Genomic DNA, 27,309 nt, shown 5'->3' with positions numbered 1-27,309 from the left:
CTCTCTCTCTCTCTCTCTCTCTCTCTCTCTCCTATCTCTCTCCTCTCTCTTCCTTCTCTCTCTCCTCTATCTCTCCTCTATCCCCTCTCTCTCTCTCTCTATCCCCCACTCTCTCTCTCTCTCTCTCTCTCTCTCTCTCTCTCTCTCTCTCTCTCTCTCTCTCTCTCTCTCTCTCTCTCTCTCTCTCTCTCTCTCTCTCTCTCTCTCTCTCTCTCTCTCTCTCTCTCTGTCTCTCCTCTCTCTCTCTTTCTCTCTCTCTCTCCTCTCTCCTCTCTTTCTCTTTCCTCTATCCCCCCCCCTCTCTCTCTCTCTCTCTCTCTCTCTCTCTCTCTCTCTCTCTCTCTCTCTCTCTCTCTCTCTCTCTCTCTCTTTCTCCATCTCAGACCTTTGTCCATCATGAACACAGCTTGAATGAGTGTGACGTGACAGGACCTCCCTGTCCATCAACAGACTTAAACAACCCAGAACTGGTGACCTACATCACCAATTGGCAACTGTGACAGCTGTTGATACACGAAATGATAACAACATTTGTTCGATTATGTTGTTCACAGATGCATACAGATGTTGAGGTTCAGGAGTATTACAAGAACAAGTATTGGATGTTTGCACAAAAAAGAAGAAATCAATGCCTTCAATTTACCTTGTTTAAAATGTTTATGAATTATCAAACAAAAATATGATACATATACATATGTGTCCGTGTTATCATTAACTTCTGTGTAACTCATTGAAAACAATCTATCTCAAGTTGATCGAGATTTAACTTTTAGGTTTATGTAAACATATCTAAAAACACATGCGAATACAAAAAAAAAACTTTGAAATGAATGCATTCTTTTCAACAAATACAGCCAGTTATGAAAGTCATGGTCCAACTTTGCTTTGGTTCATAATTAATAGCTAAACAAGGTTAAAAATAAAAGAGAAAATATCATATATAGAAATCTTGCCTTTGTGAGGTCTTATTCAATGTTTTGTGTTTGTTGATACTTTTCTATACCAATGAATGGGTGGTGTGTGCTTATGTGTGTGTGTGTGTGTGTGTGTGTGTGTGTGTGTGTGTGTGTGTGTGTGTGTATGTGTGTGTGTTTGCGTGTGTGTGTTTGTGTGTGTGTGTATTTATGTGTGTGTATGTATGTGTGTGTTTCTGTGTTTGTGTGTGTGTGTGTGTGTGTGTGTGTGTGTGTGTGTGTGTGTGTGTGTGTATGTGTGTGTGTGATGTGTGTGTGTGTATGTGTCTGTGTGCGTGTTTGTATGTGTGTGTGTCTGTGTGTCTGTGTGTGCGCGCGTGATTGAGAGAGATATATAGATAGAGATAGATATAGACAGAGAGAGAGGTGGGAGTTCATAGTAGCAAACATCTATCTACAGCCGTTTTTGAGTCAAGGCTTTCTAAAAATATGTGACCTTGTATTTGACCTGTCAAAGTCTCTCGTGGACTTACGATCCTTATGTCAAGCGAAATCCTGTATGCGACTCCCTCTACTGAGGTATTAAACAATATTCTGTTGACAAACCTTTTTGTTCTCTAGCGGGAAAAGTTGAAAATATGCTTCCCTTACGTTCAATTTGATCCAGTTACGACTAAAATTAGATAGGCTTATATAATGATCATTCCCTACCATTACTGAAACTTTCATGTCAATTATTTTCCAGTTTTGAGTAAAAAAAAAAAAAAAAATCGACCAAAACCAATACTTGTCCCACCAGACTCTTTCCCAAGGAAACTGGATTCCAGGACTTCAAGAAGGCGACACTAACTCCCCAATTCCTTTTGTGTCTTCCAGGTGGGCTGGATTCATCTACGACGTCAGATGATCGTGGCGGTCCACACCCGGATGATCACCCGCATTTCGCGCTACTCCGTCACTCACGACAACCACAAGACCTGGACCCTCCACATTTCCTCCATCACGGAGGATGACCGTGGATACTACATGTGTCAGGTCAACACCGAACCTGCCATTTCGCAGCTGGGATTTGTTAATGTCGTGGGTAAGTGTCAACGCGTTCTCTTCGTCTCGGCCCTTTTCTTGTTTTGATTTACTCCCCAAGTCGTTGTTTATTCATGTTCTTGTGTCTTTATGTTGTCATCTTTTTGTCTTTTCGTTTTGTCGTTATGTTGTCATTTTTTGTCTTTTCGTTTTGTCATTATGTTGTCATCTTTTTGTCTTTTCGTTTTGTCATTATGTTGTCATCTTTTTGTCTTTTCGTTTTGTCATTATGTTGTCATCTTTTTGTCTTTTCGTTTTGTCGTTATGTTGTCATTTTTTTCTCTTTTCTTTTTGTCGTTATGTTGTCATCGTTTTGTCTTTTCATTTTGTCGTTATGTTGTCATCTTTTTGTCTTTTCGTTTTGTCATTATGTTGTCATCTTTTTGTCTTTTCGTTTTGTCATTATGTTGTCATCTTTTTCTCTTTTCGTTTTGTCATTATGTTGTCATCTTTTTGTCTTTTCGTTTTGTCATTATGTTGTCATCTTTTTGTCTTTTCGTTTTGTCATTATGTTGTCATCTTTTTGTCTTTTCGTTTTGTCATTATGTTGTCATCTTTTTGTCTTTTCGTTTTGTCATTATGTTGTCATCTTTTTGTCTTTTCGTTTTGTCATTATGTTGTCATCTTTTTGTCTTTTCGTTTTGTCATCCCTTTTTAGGATCCAGTATGTTCATGTTATCTTATGTTTCTCGTTTTATGTCCTCGTCAATCTGTCTACCTCTACCTGTCTACCTAGATGTCTGTCCCTCTTTTTATCTGATGTTCTATGAACAGCCCCCTGGACAAATATTTAACTTTATTTTGTCTTAAGAGATTTAATCGGCTTCACGGTGGCCAAAGGTTTGAAGCCATCTTTACCAAAGATGGCGGAATACTAGGCTAGTATGCTACTTGCATTTGCTTCTTCGTTTGGGTAGAAACGACTTCGATTACAATGTTCTAGACTTCAGTAAGAAGATCTAGACAATGTGTCTAACATTCGTATTTTAGGTTTAACTTCTCTTAGTTCGTCATTCAGCTTCTCACTCTATGACGCAAGAGTAATTTGACATTTGGAAATTTGGAAAAACAAAAGATCGTCACCGAAGTCGTTTCTACTCAAACGAAACAGCAAAAGCAAATAGCATGCTAGCGAGAATTGCATGATAACCCGCCATCTTTAGACAAGCCTACACTTCTCCAAAACAAAATGGTTGTGCAATCCGATAAGGTGGACGACACACCAAAGAGTAATTGCACCGTCTAATCCAGCGTTTCTCAACCAGGGTTCCCCGGAATCCTAAGGTTCCGCAAAAGGTCGCTAAGGGTTCCGCGAGAACAAGTGAGATAAGCTAATGAAGTAATTTAAGTGTCAATATGAAGTTTGTTTAGTATTATCAAATTTGACAAAGAAGTATTAATTTTTCCTTAAACCAGTTATTCAAATATATATATATATATATATATATATATATATATATATATATATATATATATATATACATATATACTGTAATATACACCACGTGAACTACGATGAAAACTAAATGAGATTTTTTTTTTTTTTCTCTTTTTTGCGCAAGGGTTTCTTGAGACATGCAGTTTATTTTAAAGGTTACGCGAGGGTAAACAGGTTGAGAAACGCTGCGACTCTAATCTCACTCCTGCCCTCCATCCAGCGGACTGACTCCTCTTTCCGTTCCTTCCTCCCTTCTCAGTGCCACCGAACATCCTGGACAAAGGAAGCAGTAAGAGCGAGATTCAAGTGCGGGAGAAGAGCAATGTGACCCTTAAGTGTGTGGGCGAAGGATACCCTGACCCGAAGATAAAATGGAAGCGAGAAGATGGGAAGATTATTGACAGCAACAGCAGAATTCCAGGTAAGGTGTTAATAATAACTAGAATTGCAGATAAGTGAAAATGATCATTCGAGAGGGGGGGGTTTAGTTACTGACGGCAACAGCAGAATTCCAGGTAAGGACAAATAAGTGAAAATGATCATTCGAGAAGAGGGTAAGTTACTGACAGCAACAGCAGAATTCCTGGTAAGGTGTTAATAATAACTGTAGAATTGCAGACAAATAAGTGAAAATGATCATTCGAGAAGGGGGGTAAGTTACTGACGGGAACAGCAGAAATCCAGGCGAGGTGTTAATAATAACTATAGAATTGCAGACAAATAAGTGAAAAAGATCATTCGAGAGTGGGGGGTAAGTTACTGACGGGAACAGCAGAATTCCAGGTAAGGTGCTAATAATAACCGTAGAATTGCAGACAAATAAGTGAAAATGATAATTCGAGAGTGGGGGTAAGATCATTGGCAGCAATAGCAGAATTCCAGGTAAGGTGTTAATAATAACTATAGAATTGCAGACAAATAAATGAAAATGATCATTCGAGAAGGGGGTGAGTTACTGACGGCAACAGCAGAATTCCAGGTAAGGTGTTAATAATAACTGTAGAATTGCAGACAAATAAGTGAAAATGATCATTCGAGAAGGGGGTAAGTTACTGACGGGAACAGCAGAATTCCAGGTAAGGTGTTAATAATAACTGTAGAATTGCAGACAGATAATTGAAAATGATCATTCGAGAGTAGGGGTGGGTAAGTTACTGACAGGAACAGCAGAAATCCAAGTAGGGTATTGACAAACGCAAGATTCTATCAGACTCTAAGCTAAAGAGAGCTATCACACTGGGCTTCTTCCACGGGCTTCGCCAGCGTCGACAGTTGAGAGTTCATTTGAGTACAAACGACTTGGGTTACAAAATTCGAATTTTCAAATCTCCTAAATATCAAATTATCTTCCCGTCTTGAGGACCACAATGGAAATGAGCTTACGCGATTTTTTGGGTTATCCTCGGCAATTGTAATTGTTATTCCGTTATCTTTCCGTCTTGAGGACCACAATGGAAATAAGCTTACGCGCTTTTTTGTGTTATCCTCGGCAGTTGTAATTGTTATTTCGAACTATGTGTTGTTTTCGTTCTCAGGACTTCATGTATATTGATGCAATGCCAAATAGAATTACTTACCTTATACATAGCAAAGGTGAATGATGAATAAAGAGATTGTAGACCTATACATACTGTTGAAAGTTCTTAGAGAAGTTTAGATCTCTGTAAGTGAAGTCCTATTCTAGTTACTGAAATGGAGGTTGGAGGTAGGGTGTCGGAGGAAGAATAGCCTAATGTGATAGCCTCCTAAAGGTAATTTTCTAGTTAGGTTGTTGAAACCAACAACAGAATTCCAGGTATAATAGTGACGAGAGCAGATTTCCAGGTATGACAGTGACGAGAGTAGAGTTCCAGGTATGATAGTGACGAGAGCAGAATTCCAGGTATGATAGTGACGAGAGCAGAATTCCAGGTATGATAGTGACGAGAGCAGAGTTCCAGGTATGACAGTGACGAGAGCAGAGTTCCAGGTATGATAGTGGCGAGAGCAGAGTTCCAGGTATGATAGTGACGAGAGCAGAATTCCAGGTATGATAGTGACGAGAGCAGAGTTCCAGGTATGATAGTGACGAGAGCAGAGTTCCAGGTATGATAGTGACGAGAGCAGAATTCCAGGTATGATAGTGACGAGAGCAGAATTCCAGGTATGATAGTGACGAGAGCAGAATTCCAGGTATGATAGTGACGAGAGCAGAATTCCAGGTATGATAGTGACGAGAGCAGAATTCCAGGTATGATAGTGACGAGAGCAGAATTCCAGGTATGATAGTGACGAGAGCAGAGTTCCAGGTATGATAGTGACGAGAGCAGAATTCCAGGTATGATAGTGACGAGAGCAGAATTCCAGGTATGATAGTGACGAGAGCAGAATTCCAGGTATGACAGTGACGAGAGCAGAATTCCAGGTATGATAGTGGCGAGAGCAGAATTCCAGGTATGATAGTGACGAGAGCAGAATTCCAGGTATGACAGTGACGAGAGCAGAGTTCCAGGTATGATAGTGACGAGAGCAGAATTCCAGGTATGACAGTGACGAGAGCAGAGTTCCAGGTATGATAGTGACGAGAGCAGAGTTCCAGGTATGATAGTGACGAGAGCAGAATTCCAGGTATGACAGTGACGAGAGCAGAGTTCCAGGTATGATAGTGACGAGAGCAGATTTCCAGATATGATAGTGACGAGAGCAGAATTCCAGGTATGATAGTGACGAGAGCAGAATTCCAGGTATGATAGTGACGAGAGCAGAATTCCAGGTATGATAGTGGCGAGAGCAGAATTCCAGGTAAAGCGTAAGCAACAACAACAACAACAAGGGTGACTTTTAATGTAAGATGTTGAGAGGAACAGGGAAAAAATCTATGTGAATGATTGAAAACATCGGAGTTCCAAGTAAGCTATTGACAACAACTGTAAAAGTCTAAGCAAGATAGCGACAGAAGCAATAGGGTTTTATGTAAGAAAAAAAGATCACATATTACATTTCTTTTTCTTTTTATTCTCTCTCTCTCTCTCTCTCTCTCTCTCTCTCTCTCTCTCTCTCTCTCTCTCTCTCTCTCTCTCTCTCTCTCTCTCTCTCTCTCTCTCTCGCTCTCTCTTCTTCTTTTTCTTCTTCATTTTCTTCTTCTTTTTCTTCTTTTCCTTTTCCTTCTTCTTCTTTTCCTTCTTCTTCTTCTTTGCCTTCTTCGTCTTCTTCTTCTGCTTCTTCTTTTTCTTCTTCGTTTTCTTCTTTTCCTTTTCCTTCTTCTTCTTTTCCTTCTTCTTCTTCTTCTTCTTCTTTCTTCTACTTCTTCTTCTTCTTCTTCTTCTTCTTCTTCTTCTTCTTCTTGAATACTTTATGATAAAACCCTCCCCAATTCATTTGTTGGAAAAAAAACAAATCAGTTTCTAATCAACCATTGGGAAAAAGTAGACTTCTTGTTAAACAACGTTACGATCAGCTAAAACACGAGGAATTGTATAAAAGCCAAACATCGATTCCTCACGAAGAGAGACTTCTTGGTGTTCCGTGCGCTCCAAGCAGTCCGTTCGAGGTGTGGCATACGTCGTGACAGATCAATCTTAGTACACCCCCCTCTCCCCATCACCCTAACTTCCTGCCCTCCACACACCCCTATCACCCCTCTTTCTGCCCCTTCCCCTGCTCATCACCATCCTTCTTGCCCTTCCCCCTCCCGATCACCCTCCTTCTTGTCCTCCCCCTCCCCCTCCACCCCTCTTCGATTACCCATCCATCACCCCTCTTCCTACCCCTCCCCTATCACCCCTCCTCCATCACCCCTCTTCCTACTCCTCCCCCTCCACCCCTCTTCCTGCTCCTCTCCCTCCTCCTCCCCATCACCCTTCCTTCTGCCCCTTCTCCTCCCCCCATCAACCCTCTTCCTGACCCTCCCCATCCCCCATCCCCCTCCTTCCCTTCCCCTCATCACCCCTTCTTCCTCCCCTTCCCCCTCAACCCTCTTCCTGCCCCTCCTTCCCTCCCCTTACCCAACCACCCCTCCTCCTCTCCTTCTTCCTCCCCATCACCCTTCCTCCTGATCCTCCTCCTCCCCTATCAACCCTCCTCCTGCCCAATCATCCCTCCTTCCCCCCCATTCCCCAATCATCCCTCTTCCTGCCCCTCCCCCTCCCCCATCAACCCTCATCCTGCCTCTCCTCCTCCCCATCCCTATCACCCCCTCTTGCTGCCCCTCCCCCTCTCCCATCACCCCTACTCCCCTCCTCCTCCTCCTCCCCATTCCTATCACCCCTTGCTGCCCCTCCCCCTCTCCCATCACCCCTACTCCCCTCCTCCTCCTCCTCCCCATTCCTATCACCCCTTGCTGCCCCTCCCCCTCTCCCATCACCCCTACTCCCCTCCTCCTCCTCCTCCCCATCCCTATCACCCCCTTGCTGACCCTCCCCCTCTCCCATCAACCCTCTTCCTGTCCCTCCCCCTCCCCATCCCCATAACCCCCATTGCTGCCCCTCCCCCTCTCCCGTCACCCCTCCTTCCCTCCCCATCCCCCATCACCCCTCCTTCCCTCCCCCTCCCCCATCACCCCTACTCCCCTCCTCCTCCTCCCCATCTCTATCACCCCCTTGCTGACCCTCCCCCTCTCCCATCAACCCTCTTCCTGTCCCTCCCCCTCCCCATCCCCATAACCCCCCTTGCTGCCCCTCCCTCTCCCCCTCCCCATAACCCCCCTTGCTACCCCTCCCCCTCTCCCATCACCCCTCCTTCCCTCCCCATCCCCCATCACCCCTCCTTCCCTCCCCCTCCCCATCACCCTTCCTCCTGACCCTCCCCCCTCTCCCATCACCCCCCCCCCCATCACCCCCGGTCCCTCGCTTCCTTTGTCCACATGTTTGTGAGGCCGCCCCCTCCGAAGGGCGTCAAAGTTAGTTAAGTGTGTTGATGGGTTCATTATCTCGCCTAATTCTTGCACGTGCATGTCGCGCCCCGGTGATGAGACCGTGAACGGTGCTAATGACACCAAGACAATGACTAACACCGGGGAGCCGTCACGCTTGAATTGGGCCCAGATTCGGGATTTACCACCTTCAGCTCTGCGACGGACCTGAGGCGTCTCTAAGGTCTGGTTTGCTCAGTATAAAGGTCAACTTTGCTCAGTGTGAAGGTCAACTTTGCTCAGTGTGAAGGTCAACTTTGCTCAGTGTGAAGGTCAACTTTGCTCAGTGTGAAGGTCAACTTTGCTCAGTGTGAAGGTCAACTTTGCTCAGTGTGAAGGTCAACTTTGCTCAGTGTGAAGGTCAACTTTGCTCAGTGTGAAGGTCAACTTTGCTCAGTGTGAAGGTCAACTTTGCTCAGTGTGAAGGTCAACTTTGCTCAGTGTGAAGGTCAACTTTGCTCAGTGTGATGGTCAACTTTGCTCAGTGTGAAGGTCAACTTTTCTCAGTGTGATGGTCAACTTACCACAGTCAACGAAGGGTGACGAGTATCACACCTGGCATCATCATATTTGGGTGAAACCCGTTGGTTGTAGGTTCAGTTAAAAAGACCATCAGCCTTGTACTTTCAAGATCGAAGGAAAACAACCCCATTCAGAAACAAAGAATGAGTGCTCTAGACAGAAACGATCATCAATGAGCGATAATCGTAAAACGGGCCTTTCAGCGGCCGAAGAATTGTCTTTATACAGAAGAGATTCTCAGACGATCAAGGCACCTTGAGCTTAAATAAAACTTCAAAGAATGAGTGCTCTAGACAGAAACGATCATCAATGAGCGATAATCGTAAAACGGGCCTTAAAACGGCCGAAGAATTGTCTTCATACAGAAGAGACTCTCAGACGATCAAGGCACCTTGAGCTTAAATAAAACTTCAACAAGTTTTAACATACATTAAACTGATGTAAGTGGGACAGATGAGTGGTAGGGGGTTGAGGCAAACACAGAGAACTATTTGAGTTTTATTTCTGACCTTTCGTCCTTACAAGGTTTTTTTCCAGTTGATGTACTCTGACAAAGTCCTAAGAGGGATGAAACGCGAAGAAAAAATAAAACTCCAACATTTCTCTGTGTTTACCTAACCACCCTACCACACATACTTTACACTCTCCTGTAGATCGAAACCCACCCTATTAACTGAATGAAATCTCCTGTCCCCTACAAGAACAAAATATATAAAGTAGGTCACGGTAGCGAAGCGGTTAAAGGGTTATTTAAGGCGAAACGTGATTGGACAAGAAGCGTGCGTCTCCGTCGTTCCTCCTTTGTTCAAACTTGATCAACGAGTCGGTTGAGGGGATCAGGGCGACCCGCCGTGGCTCAAGGTATCGTGCGTGTCTGGTAACCGCGTGGGGATCTCGGGCGTCCGTTCAAATCTTGGCCACGGAGCATTCACTTTGAGTGATGGTCCTCAGCCACCGCTCGCCTCTGACCTGAGGTGAATTGGTGACGTCACTGAGTGTGATGCGTCTTCTTCCTCACGGTATCGTCACAGCAAGAGTGACGTCATACTGTGATGATTACCGTCTCTCCTGCCCTCACGGATTATGAACTGTTCAGGACCACCTGCAAGGTTGCTAGGCTTGACGGATACCAGCCCCCACAAAAATAGTAATAATAATAATAATAATAATAAATAAACAAATGAATAAATAAATCGAAATAGAAATGCAAAGCCAATTGGCACGACGACGAGTTAATTTCAACAGACTATCTTTATTAGCCACACCACTTCTGTGATCCAGTTATTTATCAATAAATCTAATTACTCATTTATTCATTTGTTTATTTTTAGTTATCCATTTATTCATTCATTTGTCTATTTGTTTATTTTCATTTTTTGTTAATTTCTTCTTTTATTTATTCATTTATCATTTTATTCAATCATTTGCATATTTGGCAAACACGCAGGTGATTTTATTCGGCCGAGGGTCAAACTGCCGTGGCGGAGAGGTAAAAGGATAAACAATAAGCAAATAGGAAAATAAGAAAGTAAAACAAAAATGTTCCACAATAAAGAAACAGAGGAATGAGTAAAGAGGTACATAAATAAGTAGATAAATAAACAAGTAAACTTATGAATAGATGAATGAATGAATAGATAGATTAATTAAATAGATAAGTGAATAGATATGTAGATGAAAACTGAATAATTGAATTAATTAATGCAAGATTGAATAAATGAATTAATTAGTTAATAAATGAGTGAATGCAAAATTGATTGAATAAACGAATAAACGAGTGAATGCAAAATTGAATGAATGAATGAACGAGTGAATGAATAAATGAATTAAGAAACGAGTGAATAGAAGATTGAATGAAAGACTGAATAAATGATTGAATAAATAGATAAATGAGTTGGATCGATAAATCGATACACGAGGAGGCCATCGAAGGGATACAAGCCCAAGGTTTACCGCGGACTGCATTTCTCCAACAGGTAAAGTGGAGCCAAACTCTGGCGCGTTGGAGTGGCAGACTTCTTTGGGAAGTGATTGTAGCGACGCTAAGGGGACGTCTCAGGTCATCAAGAGGAAAAGATACCGATAGTGCCGGTGCATCTAAGACAAGTTTAGGGCGAAGTGACTGTATTCGTCTATGAAAGACTGTGTGTGTGTGTTGTGCGTGTGTGTGTGTATGTGTATATATATGTGTGTGTGCTTTTGTGCTTGTGTATGTGTGTTTTTGTGCGCGCGCGCGTGTGTGTGTGTGTTTGTGTGTGTGTGTTGTGCGTGTGTGGGTGTTTTTGTGCGTATTTGTGTTTGTGTGTATGTATGTGTTTGTGTTGTGCGTGTGTGTGTGTTTTTGTGTTTATGTGTGTGTGTATGTGTGTGTTTGTGTTGTGCGTGTGTGTGTGTTTTATGTGTGTGTGTGCGTGTGTTCAAGTGTGTGTGTCTGCATGTGCCTTCGTGTGTACATGTGTCTCACTTTGGTTCTGTGTATTTGTATGTGTTTGTTTACTCGCACACGTGTGCCTGTCCACGTTATGGACATATCATACAGAATTTCTGAAAAACAGATCTGCAGCCAATCGTATACTTTATTAATGGAGCACGTAAAACGGGAAATCACATTATAGTTTTTAATATATTGAAAAATTTTGCATCGAAATGTAATCCTCGCGTTTATGTTGAAAGGTCTAGAAGTCGTATTACTACATATTTTGTGTCTAGTCACATTCATCCAGGAGTAAAACTGGATTTGTAATAGAAACTAAGTTTGCATAGTGTGTCATTAATATATATATATATATATATATATATATATATATATATATATATATATATACTGTATATACGTACATGTGTGTGTGTGTGTGTGTGTGTGTGTGTGTGTGTGTGTATGCACGCATACATGAAGGCGGTCCTAGGACTAGGACCGAACCGTCGGGCATTAAACCTTCCACTTTGAGTCTGGTGTTTACGCTTCTCCCCTTCAAAACACACACACACACACACACACACACACACACACACACACACACACACACACACACACACACACACACACACACACACACACACACACACACACACATATATATATATATATATATATATATATATATATATTATAATCGAATCCAATAAGAGGAAAACTAAGATAATAAAAACTGATGAAATGTCATAGCGCTTGATGAGAGATGCACTTCTATTAAACACGGATGGAACATACATTCCATATCTGAAACATTATGAACTAAAAAAATTTTTTACACCGGCATTAGTGAACAAGAGGAGCGCATATTGGAAAAAAAGGCCTCTGGTACTGCCCTCCATCGCATTTTACAACACTCATGAGCCTTTGGATCTACGCATAGTGTGAGCTACCAGCACACAAATGCCTCCATTTCATAATTGACTTTTGCCGCACGGTAGCGATTCCGCCGCGCCGACAGATTGCAACTATTTCGACTTCCAATTTTGACATTGTTATCTTCCGTTTCCGTGCTGATGTTCTGTGAGTACATGAATGCAGTAGCACATTGTTATACTATGAACGGGGTTTTTGTTTCCCCGTTGTCGTCACTGCAGAGCCATCACAAATTATTTCTGTTCAATGTGGGGGGAATGTTCTGCGGTGACAGAGCTGGAAATGATAGCAAGTAAGCTTTTAGATCATAAGAACATAAGAATGGAGGAGACTTGGGAGACCATAAAGCCTACACTTGGTAGTTCCATGTCCCTCACCACCATTCACCACCTGTCCAGCCTTCTCTTAAAACATCCGATAGTTTTAGCGCTAACTACATAGTTACAAAATCTATTCCTTTCGTGAACCACTTTATTGGTAAACCAGTTCTTGTCTATTGTCTTCTTAAATCTAAATTTGTGCAATTCAAATACAGTATAATGAACCCTGTACTGCTGTCTTTATATGATGACCTTACCTGCATCACTCTTGTTGGAAGCTTTGATCCATTTGAATACCTCTATTAGATCACCCCGTACTCTAAGTCTATTCATAAAGTCATAAAGTGTAATTTAAGGTGCTTAAGCCTGTTTTCGCGAGGTAGATTTCTGAGCCCTTGTATCAATGTTTTGACTTTTCACCGAAGGAACAAACGGTGGTATTCTTAAAAAAAAAGAAAAATCTTTCCTTATATAAATCCTTGGAAGGGAAAGATTTATATAAGGAAAAAATTCTTTTTAAGAATACCACCGTAAGATTCTTACGGTGATGTTCTTAAAAAAAATTCTTCCCTTATACAAATATTTCCCTTCCAAGATCTGTATAAGGAAATATTTTTTTAAGAATACCACCATTAAGGAACTGGAAATCTTTAGTCCTACAATTCCGCCCACTTGATCCGCCTTCTTCTCTATGCATGGGAACACGATTACACCCTTCTTATTCCCCACAACAAGAGTATAAGAGGATGAGAAATGGAGAAGTACGTTTGATACAAGACAAGATATGGACCAAAAGGTCTCCTGTCGGCATGCTCCGCCTTTGTAATCCTTTTTGTAAAATTCAAGAAAATACAGCAAAGGAGAGGAAGTAGAAATAAAAGAAATGTCTCAGCATTCTTGAATTCCCATGAATTTTTGACTGTATATAACTAGATCCAGTAACTCTGTACGACCCTTCATTCCCAAGATACTGATATGGAAAAGATAGTTAAATGGACCTTACTATGTTGACTGTCACCCTCCTCATAAAGAGAAGAGGCTTCTGGTGTTAATATATAAACTTCTGAATGTGGAGGGCAATATGCTCATCTTATCCTAAGTGCTGCAGGAGAATTTCACTCAGCGGGGACAATCCTCCTTTTGTCAAAGGAGGTTCATATTGTACGGATTGCAAATTGTAAATGACGTTAATTGTTATACACAAATTAAATTAATTCAATAACCTATGAACAATACATATTTCAAATTACAGGATGATTTTTTGTTCTCTTCATGAATTAATAAATAAAAGAATCGGGTAACCTTACTTAAATCACTTTTGCATCAGTTATACTTTTTCTCTGAGGTGTAAACTTCTGTGTCATCTTGTTTGTAAAGTGGTCGGGGTCACTGTTCAAATTGGCCAATGAAAATCAGGAAAACAAGAGAATATATCTAATTTGAGCAAGTACGTAAGTACATCATCTTCAACTGATGCTGTTACTTCGATAGTCTCAGACTCCAACCAGACGGACGAATATGATTTATTCGAAAAGAAAATGAAATACCAGATAATAGCTCGAGACTACATGACCTGAATTACTATATCTATATGTCAAAGGCTTCTTCCCCCATATAAGGGGGGTAGCCAAGTCAAAGGGACGCACTCCACTCCCACCCATTCCACTCCCATCCACCACCCTTTCCCCTCTCTCATCTTAGCTCCTCGTGGATGACGGTTCATCCCTGACTCCCGCCCACTATCCTGGAACAGAAGCAATGCAGCAAGACACAGTACATCCACAACAAATCCGCTTCACTTAACCGGCGACCCCCCTCCCTCTCCGTTCCCTTATGCGGAAAATATAGAAGACGGGGGAGAAATCCCTCCTTGCTGCGTCAAAATACTGTTCACACACAACCGCTCCCTACCCCCCATCCCCCACCCTCCCTTCCTTGCATCACGGTATCATCTATACACAGCCATTCTCCACTCACCCACAGCCCCCAGGAAACCGGCAACGGCCACATGATTGTCCCACAAGTCATTCGAGGAAAAGATATTGTATTGTTGTATAGGCATGCCAGTGTGGAATGTTGTCTATTTAAGCCTATTGTATGATGGCTGTATCCAGGGCAGTTTGCTTTTGTGGGCTGGCATATTCCGTGTTGCTATTATTATAAAGTTGAGTGTTGTGTATGTGTATGCGCGTGTTTTAACAGTACATATATAAGCTGATGATATCTAGTTCCCCTTTTATATATATAAAAAAAAGATACTTTGGGCTTTTCGGCTGTTTCCCTCTATGTCGTGGAATTAACTAAAATAAAGACATAAGCTTGTTATCACAATTCTATTATACATGCATGTATTGCCCCACGGTTTATTTTTGCTTCCTATTGTTGTTTAATTATGTTGTCACGCGATGTCAACAAGCTATTAACATTAGCTTCGGTGTTTTACAACCTGCCACACAAGCACCACCATCCTGACACCATGCTGCACTTGAGAATTGTTGTTCTATTTAGTCCGAATATTTCATTTCTCAGTTGTCATGCCACTCCAGTTGTCGTAATATCTACATGAAATTACAATGTGTCATCATTAACATGCATTTACTACTTAACATTAATCTAACACTCATGTAACACAACGCTTGAGAGAATCACATCATCAGCAACACATTGGGGATTGGGGGACACTGTGGGTCAATGGTAACGCGCATGTCTGATAACCGCGTGGGGATTTCGGGTGTCTGTTCGAATCCTAGTCACGGCGCACAGGTTAGGAAGGGCATCCCCTATGAGTTATGGCCCGCAATCGTTGCCCACCTCGAACCCTTCAGAATTTACCTCAGTTTCTTTCAAGTATCGTCACTGCAAAAGTAGCACACCGTGAACATCGCACCACTGCTTTCGTGTATTGTGAACTGTTCAGGACCACTTGCAAGGTTGAGGTCCGGGTGGGTACAGCCTCTCAAATCACGGAAAAAAAAAAAAAAAAAAAAAAAAAAATATATATATATATATATATATATATATATATATTTATATATGCAGAAAAAAACACTGGGAAATAAGAAGCTTAGTCCGAACGTCTTCGTCTATTTAAGACATTATCAAGGAATACGACACCATGTATTCCTTGATAATGTCTTAAATAGACGAAAACGTTCGGACTAAGCTTCTTATTTCCCAGTGTTTTTTCTGCATATTATTTTCACGTGTGCCTTGTGAATTACTGCAATATATATATATATATATATATATATATATATATATATATATATATATATATAATAGTGTAGTGACATGGCCTCACAATGTATTCCCTTGTTCCAACGTTGCCACACGATACCTGCGAGGAACGTTCAAGCGATGAAACGTTTCCCTTTCCTCGCCCACTGGCCGAGCGGGTTAGAGCGTCGCTACCTGCGGCGGAGGTCAAGGTAACGGCAGTTCAAATCCTGTCGCCAGCGAGCTGGACCAAAGGCATGGTTCAATTCCACGCTACAAAGTCCTCTGTAAGAGGCACCGTCTTCACCTCCCGGTAGGGGGAGCTCGCGACGTTAAACTGATTCATTTAAACTGATTCATCATTATCATCACCAGATTCTTTTTCAATCTAGTATTGTAATTTATTTTTGAAGAGAGCTTTCATTCTCAATTCTAGAGATTTCAAAATAGAGGAATACCTTTATGTCTGAAAGAGTTTTTAGAGGACAAAGGAAATTTAGCAAAGAAACAAGTAAAAAAGGCGATAAGTAAGGTCATACAGAGGCAGGAGGTCAAATAAAAAATTAAGGTCAAGTAAGAACAAAAAAGGTCAGATAAGTACAAACAAGCTCATTTAAGAAAATAGGTCATATAAGGACAAAGGCACAAGTTTTAAGAATGACAAAATATCAAAGGAAAGGTATTCAAGGATGTGTAAACAAGACCAAATAAGGACAAACAAGATTAAATTAGGACAAACATACTTAGATAACCATAAATAAGTTTTTTTTTATCATTTTATTACGCTCCAAGAGCGGCAAGCCTAGTACATATCAAATTAACTATTTACATAAGAATCGTGACTCACAGGACACGCTGTTCGACTGAGGCGTCAATTTGTAGACAAGTACATAAACAAGGTAACAGAAAAAACTACAAAAAGGAGGAATATGATCAACAGGGCATAGGAAAACATGAGCAAAATATTTAAAAAAAAAAATCATAAACACAAAGAAGAGAGATACAAGGCAGAAATGACAACAGGGGCATAGGAGAGGATGGTCAAGAAATAAAAAGAATATATATCAAAAGGGCAAACAGGGTTGTAGATTAGTGAACACGTGGCCCAAAGTATCACATGGATTTAAGAAATAATAATAAAAAAACGAAAAGTAAATGAAAACAATAAGAATTGACTTCAGAAGCGGCAAGAATCGGCCAGGAATGACCAAGTATCAATAACCAATAACAATTCTGTGTGTACCACAGAAACAAAAAAGGAGACTTTGGCAAGAAAAAAAGACCCAAAAAATCATGACAGAAGTATCAAGGCAACACGTTTTCAGAAAACATAGATTCTGCAAGGAGGGGGCGCGAAGGTCGTAAACTGGGTCAAATAATGAAAATAGTTTTTGGGACTAAAAGAGGGGAAAAAATGGGAGAGGGTGGGAGAAGGTATACATGTATATATATATAGTAGTTTTAGGCCTTAGGCATGGAATGGCCAAATAAAATCAGAAAAGGGAGGAATTACGGATCAAAAGAGAGGGGAACGAGTAAAAATCGAAAATGAATTGCCTTTTGGGATTAGGCACAGCTTGGGAGTTTTGTTTGTTTGTTTGTTTGTTTTTGTGTGCGTGTCGCTTAAGGTGGCGGCACACTAGGCTACCATGCTACGTGCTTTTGCTACTGCGTTTGAGTAGAAAGAACTTCGGTTACACATGTCTAGTAAGAACATCTTGACAGTGTGTTAAACATTCGTATTTTCAGGTTTAACTTCCCTTAGTTCGTCATTCAGCTTCTCACTCTATGACACAAAAGTAATTTGACTTTTGAATTTCGAAAAACAAAAGATGGTCACCGAAGTCGTTTCTACTCAAACGAAGTAGCAAAAGCGAATAGCATGCTAGCGAGAAATGCCTATTGTGCCGTCACCTTTAGGTATCTCCATTCAGCCTTCGCCCCGTGGGGACATCCCCCAAGTGAATAAAATTGTCAGACGTCAATTGGACCTAATTGCTCTGAGCTTCTTTCTCAAGAGTTTTTCAAAAGCTTGGAGCCGAATTTACAAAAGATCCTAACCCTTATAGTCTTTTATAAATTCGGGCCCGGAACGAATTCCATACCTGCAAGTCCATAAATTATAGATAAAAGAATAAAATATATACTGTATATGTATGTGTGTGTGTATGTATAAATGTATGTATGTATGTGGCAGGAGATTTTCAGGCATAATCTATTAAAATTTAGAGCAAATGTATTAGCAATTAACTTCTTCCGTGAGCTGTCTAGCTTCAGAAAAACAGATTTCTGTTGTGTTGCGAGGGAAAAAAGTAAACTTCCAAGACTCATAAAAACTAGGTGGCTATATTGAGTACAAAACTAAAATAGACCAAAGTACAGGAAAATAACCTCCAAAATATGAATACATGCAAAAAACAGCAAAAATCTAGGACGCTTCGCAAATGCATTGTCATTATGATCTAGACTACCCCAACTGATAATGCAGAGAGATCTGTTAATTTATCGAAAGAAACGCCGCTCGCGGACGGAGCCTCTATTGTATTTGTATGACGTTTCGCTTCTTACAGCTTTATCAAGTACTATGGACTGTCTGGGACAGACCACCCGCCCTCGCGGGATCGGTAGTTATAAGAGGGGAAGAGATGTCTGTATGAAAATTAAAAAATAGTTGTGTATAAAAGAGGGCTAATGCCACCGGGCGATTCTTAGAGATGTTTATTTCGTGGTGTCGTGGCTTTGGAGGTGTGGGCAGGAGACTTGGGGTTGGAGGTTGGGATTAATATGTGTAACTGTGAGGTTACGTAGGGGTATTTATTCCTCTTAACCTCAACCAACAAAGTTAGAAAATGAGTAGGAGGTTTAGTCGTAGGGAAAGATAGAGAAATTGGAAATAATTCTAGTGGTAGATAAACTGAAATGAGAAGATGTAGTAGAAGAGAAAGTTACAAATTAAAATAGTTTCAGTAGAAGGAAAAATTTATGTTGATGTTTGTACATGTAGTCGTGTTTTTTGTTTGCGATATGCTTGTGTGTGTATTCTACGCATCGAGGGTTGTTGCCTCCAAGACGGGGTTTACACGGACACGTGTTTAAAGTGATGTGTGAACGTGTGAACGGGGTATTTGGGGTTTAACCAACGTGTTCGACAACCAAATACCCCGTTCACACATCACGTGTCTGTCGAACCGCGTTCGACGAACCGTCAGACCGTTTGAACCCCCTCTAAGCGTGCGTACTTATCAAGTACTTAGTCGTGGCACACGTGACTCAGATTAAGTAGAAGGATCCGAGGGACAGCGAATAAAACAAACGAAGAAGTATTGAGAGAAATGGAGACAGATAGGGAATTAATGACAACAATAAGGAAAAGACAGTTGCGATTCTTAGGACATATAATGAGGAGGGACGGGTTGGAAGAGGTGGTGATGACGGGAATGGTGGAGGGAAGGGGACCAAGGGGAAAGCAGAGGGAGAAGTATATGGACGGGGTGATGAGGGCGACGGGAAAACAACTCAAACCAGCACAGATGTTACAAGTAACTAGGGACCGTGAACGGTGGCGCTCCATGGTTGCCCAAGTCCAAGAGGATATGGCACGACGGTAAGGTAAGGTAAGGTAATCCGAAGGAACGGGGAGAGGTCATTGGAGCCAATAAGAGGTGAAAGAGGAGAGGGAGATGTATTTTGCAGAGGTTTCTATTTTCATGTTCTTTGTGGAGATGTATCCTTATCCAATATGACCATCAGTGTTTTCCCTTGAGTCTTGAAAGATTAATTTTCCTTCACCTTCTAACAAAAGCCTGATTTTTGGAAACTATAGGGTTCATGGAAAAAGTTATTTAATATTTTCTCTCATTTAACACATATGTGTAATATATATATATATATATATATATATATATATAAACACAAACACATATAGACGACTTACATCACCTGAAATTGAAAGATACATGAAAGTTTAAATCATACGAAAATTAATATAAATTCAGATATAGAATGAAGATTAATATAAAACGGATAGAAATATATGAAACGTAGATATAGAGGGAGAAAGTTGCTAGCCGATGTGATGATATAGAAACAAGACGGCCAAGACCACATACGTGGTACAATAAAGGAGGTAAAAAGAGGAACAAGTAGGTAAAGTGAGGGGAAATGGAGGCAACGGGGTGGGAGAATAACACGTAGAGAGAGAGAGAGAGAGAGAGAGAGAGAGAGAGAGAGAGAGAGAGAGAGAGAGAGAGGGAGGGAGAGAGAGAGAGAGAGAGAGAGAGAGAGAGAGAGAGAGAGAGAGAGAGAGAGAGACGTGACTGAAAGAAACAGGGAAAGAGAGAGAAACAGAAAATCTCAGGGAAACTGTTTATTTGGAGGAATTCAGAAATAATATCAGTGAGCGGAGGAGAAGGAAGATCTCCTGAAGAAAGGAAGAAGAAAGATGAAGGGGAAGGAGTAGAAGGAGGAGAAAGGGAAGGAGGAAAAGGAAGAGGAGGATGAGAAGGAAGAGGAAGAAGGAAGATGAAGGGGAAGAAGTAGAAGGAGGAGAAAGGGAAGGAGGAAAAGGAAGAGGAAGAAGAAAGATGAAGGGGAAGAAGTAGAAGGAGGAGAAAGGGGGAGGAGGGAAAGGAAGAGGAGGAGCGGCTGGAGAAAAAGGAAAAAGGAGGAAGGGAAGGAAGTGGAAGGAGATTGAGGAGTAGAGAGGTAGCCAAATCAAAGGCACGCACTCCACTCCCACCTATTCCACCCCCATCCACCACCCTTCCACCCCCCATCTCATCTTAGCTCCTCGTGGATGACGGGTCATCCCTGTATCCCGCCCACTGCCCGGATCAGAAGCAATGCAGCAAGACACAGCACATCCACAGCAGGGCCGCCTCACTTGAGGGAACCGTTATTGATATACTGTCTGTTTCTATACTATTATATTCAGTTGTGTGATTCATCATGGTCTTGGATCACGTGTTGGACTCGTGAGCGACAGCTATTTCCCTCTCGAAAAAGAGCTCAAAGCTCATACGACCGATCTATGGGTAATGGTATGAGAGTTGGAGTATAGACTCGCAGCGCAGCGATACTGAAATTGTTTCACCCTGGGCGAGATTCGAACCCGGACCACCGTAGTGGCAGCCGGGACCTCTACCAACTGCGCCACGAGTGTGTGTGTGTGTGTGTGTGTGTGTGTGTGTGTGTGTGTGTGTGTGTGTGTGTGTGTGTGTGACTGCTTCGTTAGCATAGTATGTGGGCGTATAGCAGTCAACCTCTTGCGTCACTCGTTCTTTTATTCCGACCGCCTCTGAGTTCCTCTAATCAGCTTTGTATGGATGCCGCTCGCTCCTTCACGCCGTGGCAGATCCACGGAAATGAATAAAACAGAATAATATGAATAGTGGCATCCATTAGAAAGATACAGAGAAGAGGAAGAAAAAGGAGAGAAAGAGAGAGAAGGAAAAATAAATGAAAAAGAGAGAAAGAGAAAGGGGGAGAAAGAGAGGTAGTAAGAGGGAGAAAGATAAATGGAGAGAGGGAAATATATATATATATATATATATATATATATATATATATATATATATATATATATAGAGAGAGAGAGAGAGAGAGAGAGAATGTGGCAAGAGATCGAGAGCGATTTGAGAGCGAAAAGAAGAAATGAAGAGAGAAAAAAGGCGAGATTGTAACGGAAAGACTGCATGATGCGGAGAGAGAGAGAAGAAGAGGGGAGAGAGGAAGAGTAAAGTAGTGGATAGGAAATTAAAAGAAAATGGAAGAGGGACAGAGGGGAAGCCGAAAGGAGAATGGAGAAGAGGGGAAGAAGGAAGAGAGGTAAAGAGGGGAAAGGGGAGGAAGAAGGAGGAGAGATAGCTAAAGCGCAGAGAAAGAGGAGAAAAGAGGAGAAAGGAGAGGAAGGGGAGGTAAGAAAGGATATTGGGAAAAGAAAGAGAAGGGAAAAAGAGGAGAAGAGAGAAGAAGAGAGGGTAGAAAGGAAATAGGAAAGGTGGGACGGGGAGGGGAGGGAAGGGGCAGTGAGGGGAAACGACAGAGGGGAAAAGGGAAGAGAGGGGAGATGATGGAGAGAGAGGCAAAGGAAGCGGAGAGGAGAAAGGGGAAAGAGAGGGGAAGTTAAAAGGGGAGGAAAGTGGCGGAAGATGTATAATAAAAGAATAATTGGAGGAATAAGAGAAAAAGGAAGAAGCTCGAGATGGCAGGAAATGGGGAAAGAATTAGATAAAGAACGAAGAAGAAAAATAAAGAGAGGAAGTGTGAAATGAAAGAAAGAAAGAAAGGGAGGAAGGAAGGAGAATTAAAAGGGAAAATGGAAAAGGAAGATGGGAGAAGAGAGGGAAAGGAGAAAATAGAAAAAATATACATGTATGATAATATATATATATATATGTGTGTGTGTGTGTGTGTGTGTGTGTGTATGTATGTATGTATGTATGTATATATGCAATTAGACCACTTGGAAAAAGAAGCTAACGAAGCAGAGCGCTTTCGTATATTACAGCTTCAGTGCAAAAAGTATGTATATAAGAGGCGTGTTTTTTTAAGTTATGTATGTATAAAACGGGGATAAGGATGTTCTTGTACATGTAGACTGAAACCTGGATATCATTGATAACAATTAAATCAGTTTATTGAACAAGAATTTACCATAGGCGACATTTTTTTCTTCCTGATTTGTCTGTTGCCTGGCTATTTCATTCACTTCTCTGGCACCTTCCGTAGCGAAGAAGATATAGCACATCATGAAATTATAAGAATAGAGGAGACCGCAAGAGACCATAAGGCCTACACTAGACAGTACCATGTCCCCACCACCTGTCGTCCCTCTCCATTAAGTAATCTAACCTTCTCATAAATCAACATATTGTTTCAGCGCTGACAACATGTTTACTAAGTCTATTCCATTCGTTAATCACTCTGTCGATAAACCAATTCTTACCTATTTCCTGCTTAGACCTAAATTTGTCCATCATCAATGGCGTCAGCGTAAAATTGAACTACTTTTTTGTCTTGCGGCACTGCTTTCTGACCCAGGGCAGTGGACAAGATACAGGGATGACCCGTCATCCAGGAGGTGCTAAGATGAGAGGGAGGGAAGAGGGTAGAGGGGAGTGGAGTATGTAGGGGATGGGACTGGTTTCTATACCTTTATTTTTTGGCTACCTCCCGTGTAAGGGGGAAAAAGCCTATGGTATATGTATGTATATACTTTTTCTACCTTGGTTGTTAGGCAATTCTATTCACTTCCTTCACTAAGTAACGAAATGTTCAATACACTTGAAGGAATTTATCATCATTGTTACAACTTGTATATTTTCATCATCAAAGTGTTGTATAAAGATACTTATAGGATTACAAAAATGGACACTAAAACCTCATTATAATTTGTATGTTTCAATCATTAAAGCTCTATATAATGCTATAGATAGGATTACAGAAATTGATACTAAATCTATTATCAAAATCATTACACTGTAGCTAAGAAATATGAACATATATGTGTGCGTATATATATATATATATATATATATGTGTGTGTGTGTTTGTGTGTGTGTGTGTGTGTGTGTGTGTGTGTGTGTGTGTGTGTGTGTGTGTGTATGTGTGCGTAATGATTTTCGACCGCGATTTTTTCTTTCTTTTTTTTACATCCGATGGAACCAAACTGTATAGGTTTTTTTCTTTTAAGAACTCTCAATTGATATCAACCTTGCAGTGTTAACTAGGACAAAATCTATTTCTTTTGCCACTGTGTTGAAAGGCTCCAGCCATCCCAGTGATCTATTCTAGATTCTAGGGTAGATATTGGATCCCCGTGCATTCCATATCTTCCACAAAAGGTAACAGCCTTTGCAAGCAACAAGTTGCACACGCAAAAAAGGAACAGAGATCAAAACTTTGCAATTGTCCGGCCAACAACAAAACATTGCTTTGCCTCCCCACCAACCAAATGATTGCATTTCCCGAACAATGAAACCCTTGTATTCTCTGTCGAACAACAAAATCATTGCATTGTTTGTCCAACAACAAAATAATTGCGTTTATCGAACAACAAATTCTTTGTATTTGTCGAACAAACAAAAGTATTGCATTTGTCGAACACCGAAATCCTTGCATTTACCATACAACCAAATCATTGCATTTGTCGAACAACCAAAACATTGCATTTGTCGAACAACGAAAACCTTGCATTTGTCGAACAACGAAAACCTTGCATTTGTCGAATAACGAAAACCTTACATTTGTTGAACAACCAAAACCTTGCATCTGTCGAACAACGAAAACATTGCATTTCTCGAACACCGAAAGTAATGCATTTGTCGAACAACGAAATCATTGCATTTGTCGAACAGCGAAAACATTGCATTTGCCAAACAACGAAATTATTGCATTTGTCGAACAACGAAAACCTCGCATTTGTCAAACAACGAACATTGCATTTGTCGAACAACAAAAACATTGCATTTGTCGAACAACGAAAACATTATATTTGTCAAACAACAAAAACCTAACATTCCCCAGCAACAAAGCCGCTACACTTGTCTGTCTGACAACAAAAATATTGCGGTTGTCTGCTGATGGCCTACTTATCAATTATTTACATGAATATTTCTAGTATTTTATTCTGATGCCCCCCTCCCCGCCCAGGCCCTTTCCCTGACGTCATATCATATCAACAAAGAAACTTAAAGGAAAAACGAGAAGTGAAGCCTGCTTCACACTGGGCTAATTACCGTCAACACTTGTGAGTTCGTTCGAATAGAAACGACTTCGGTTATAATCGACCGGTTTTCGAATCTCCAAATATCACATCACCTTTACGTCATTCTCTGAGAAACTGAATGGCGAACTAAGAGAGGAAGAACCCCAACAAAACTTAGACACAATGTTGAGATGTTCTTAGGGAAGTCTAGAATAATGCAACCGAAGTTTTCTTGTAGATATTCAAATTCACAACGGTTGGCGGGAATCGGAGCATTGTAAAGCGGCCTTAACAGACGAATAATGGCCGTGCTTGATCGAGATGTACATTTCATAACGCAAAGATGCTTTTTTGGCATTCTCATATAGAACATAAACCTCAACATACGTTGTTTTCAGTATTAATCTGAGCTTTTCACTAATACCGTAACTTTTATTCGTGTTAATTCATGCATGACCATACCTCCCCAAGTTGGTATACACTTCAAACAATTAACTACAAATTATGACAAAGCAACGCATTAACAAAGAAATGGAACAAAAAAATGAAGCGTAGATGAAAGGATAGGTGCCTCTGTTTCAATGATTGGAAACCCACGACCCCATATAAGCTGGCAACAGTCCCTAGGCCTAAAGATATTTTTGGGTAAAGAGATTGGACACTTCCTCGCGTCGTAATCGTGTAGTCTGTGTCGCCGTCGCTCCAAGGAGTCCGTTTAGGGTGTGGCATACGTCGTGAGCCATGTTGCCAAATCAACCTTTGTACATGACTCTCTCTTTCTCTCTCTCTCTCTCTCTCTTATTTCCTGTCTATATGCTATTTTTTATTCTGTATATAGTAAGCAAAAATGTCTAGTACAGTGAGTATCACTTTTTAAGATTATAACGATTTGAATCAATTCTGTGATACGTGGCAACAGCGCTTTTTCCCAATGTTGCCACGCCGAAATGTCACTATGTGAGAGGTGACAGTGACGATCCGATAATAATTAATTGGTGGTCAAACTGGCATGGTCGCACTCGGGGGGAATTCCCGTTTCTGAACTGACTCCTTGAGGCGCAGGGGCTATAGTTACTTTTTTCATATGTTATTGTGAAATGGACCAAATTGTCAAAAGTTGACATATCTTGGATTACATCCAGAGACACGCCTTATGAAAATCGTTGCTCGTAATGAAAATATAAATACGAGTGTATACTTAAAAAGATAGATAAATGATTAATAGATAGGTGAGTCTATGGATCAGGAAATAGGTAAACATATAAATGAATATACAAGATGACCAGATAAATAAATAAATAAATGAAAATGAAATATACACATACGTTTATGATTAATGATACACTAAGAATAAAATAAATAATTAATAAAAAATAAAATACTAAAACAACGCATGAAAAAAGAGTCAAGTAAACTGCCCCGTGACCAAAATTTTGGAGAGAGAGAGAGATAGAAAATGAAAAGAGAATAAAAGGATAAAGAATATAGGAACAAATGGCTGTGGAAACGGCTCGGGGAGGAAGCGTAGATGATGATGATGATGATGATAGCGATAGCCGGGGCAAGGGAAGGGAAGGGAAGGGAACCGACGGCGCAAGATTGATGGAACCAGAGGGAGAAAGGGAGAGCGAGCGGACACGGGAGGGAGAGAGAGAGAGAGAGAGAGAGAGAGAGAGAGAGAGAGAGAGAACGAGCAGACACGAGAGAGAGAGGGAAGAAAAGAGAGAGAGAGAGAGAACGAGCAGACACGAGAGAGAGAGGGAAGAGAAGAGAGAGAGAGAGAGAGAGGGGGGGGAGAGAGAGAACGAGCGGACACGGGACAGACAAAAAGAGAGAGAGACAGAGAGAGAACAACGAGCGGACACGGGAGAGAGAGAGAGAGAGAGAGAGAGAGACAGAGAGAGAACAACGAGCGGACACGGGAGAGAGAGAGAGAGAGAGAGATGAGATGGGGCAGAGTGAAAGCTACATACAATGTGTCTGTGCGTGTGTGTACGTGTGTTTTGTGTGCGTGTGTGCATGCGTGCTGATACACGTGTCTGTACACACATGTACAGACACGTGTATCAGAACGCCCATTTTCCCTCTTACAAGCGCACAAGACGACACCGTCAATGCATTGCGGCTCATCCGTGGATCTTTCTAATCTTTTCTTTTGCTCCTTTCCAGCTGAGGTGGTACTGGACGGGGAGACGCTCACTCTCACCCAAGTCTCCCGGACCCACATGGGGGCTTACCTGTGCATCGCGTCCAATGGTGTCCCGCCGTCAGTCAGCAAAAGAATCAACCTCTACGTGGAATGTAAGTCACTCAGAAGACATTTTGTTGTGAACGTTTTTTCGATCATTGATGCTAGTATCAAAGAAATTTCTACGTGGAATGTATGTCACTCAGAAGACATTTTTCTGTGGACGTTTTGTCGATCATTGATGCTAGTATCAAAGAAATTTCTACGTGGAATGTATGTCACTCGGAAGAAATCTTGTTGTGAACGTTTTGTCGATCATTGATGTCAGTATCAAAGCAACTTCTACGTGGAATGTAAGTCACTCAGAAGACATTTTGCTGTGGACGTTTTGTCGATCATTGATGCTAATACCAAAGAAACTTCTACGATGAATGTAAGTCACTCAGAAGAAATCTTGTTGTGAACGTTTTGTCGACAGCTAATGTCAGTATCAAAGCAACGTCTACGTAGTACGTAAGCCATTTAGGAAACGTCAAATCTTGTTGTGGACGTTTTGTCGACCACTTATGCCAGTACCAAAGCAACTTCTACCTGGAATGTAAGTCACTCGGAAGAAATCTTGTATCTTGTTGTGAACGATTTATCGATTAATGTGGTCAGTATCGATTACAGAAAGAAAATAAA

At 41.2% G+C, this 27,309-nt stretch overlaps 1 protein-coding gene across 2 annotated transcripts in view; it reads left to right on the top strand.

The window, feature by feature from the left end:
* Positions 1–27,309, top strand: part of LOC143018891 (lachesin-like) — a 104,232-nt gene that overhangs the window by 58,971 nt on the left and 17,952 nt on the right. For both annotated transcript variants that reach the window (XM_076174458.1, XM_076174457.1), the window contains exons 2-4: positions 1,791–1,998; positions 3,695–3,856; positions 26,607–26,738. In XM_076174458.1, coding sequence (XP_076030573.1) covers positions 1,791–1,998; positions 3,695–3,856; positions 26,607–26,738 — 502 coding nt within the window. The remainder of the gene's footprint in view (positions 1–1,790; positions 1,999–3,694; positions 3,857–26,606; positions 26,739–27,309) is intronic.

The sequence above is a fragment of the Oratosquilla oratoria genome, chromosome 36, assembly GCF_046742065.1.
Source record: "Oratosquilla oratoria isolate Oo_2021 chromosome 36, ASM4674206v1, whole genome shotgun sequence".
In the NCBI taxonomy this organism is placed as follows: domain Eukaryota; kingdom Metazoa; phylum Arthropoda; class Malacostraca; order Stomatopoda; family Squillidae; genus Oratosquilla; species Oratosquilla oratoria.
This window is presented reverse-complemented; position numbering and strand designations above follow the sequence as displayed.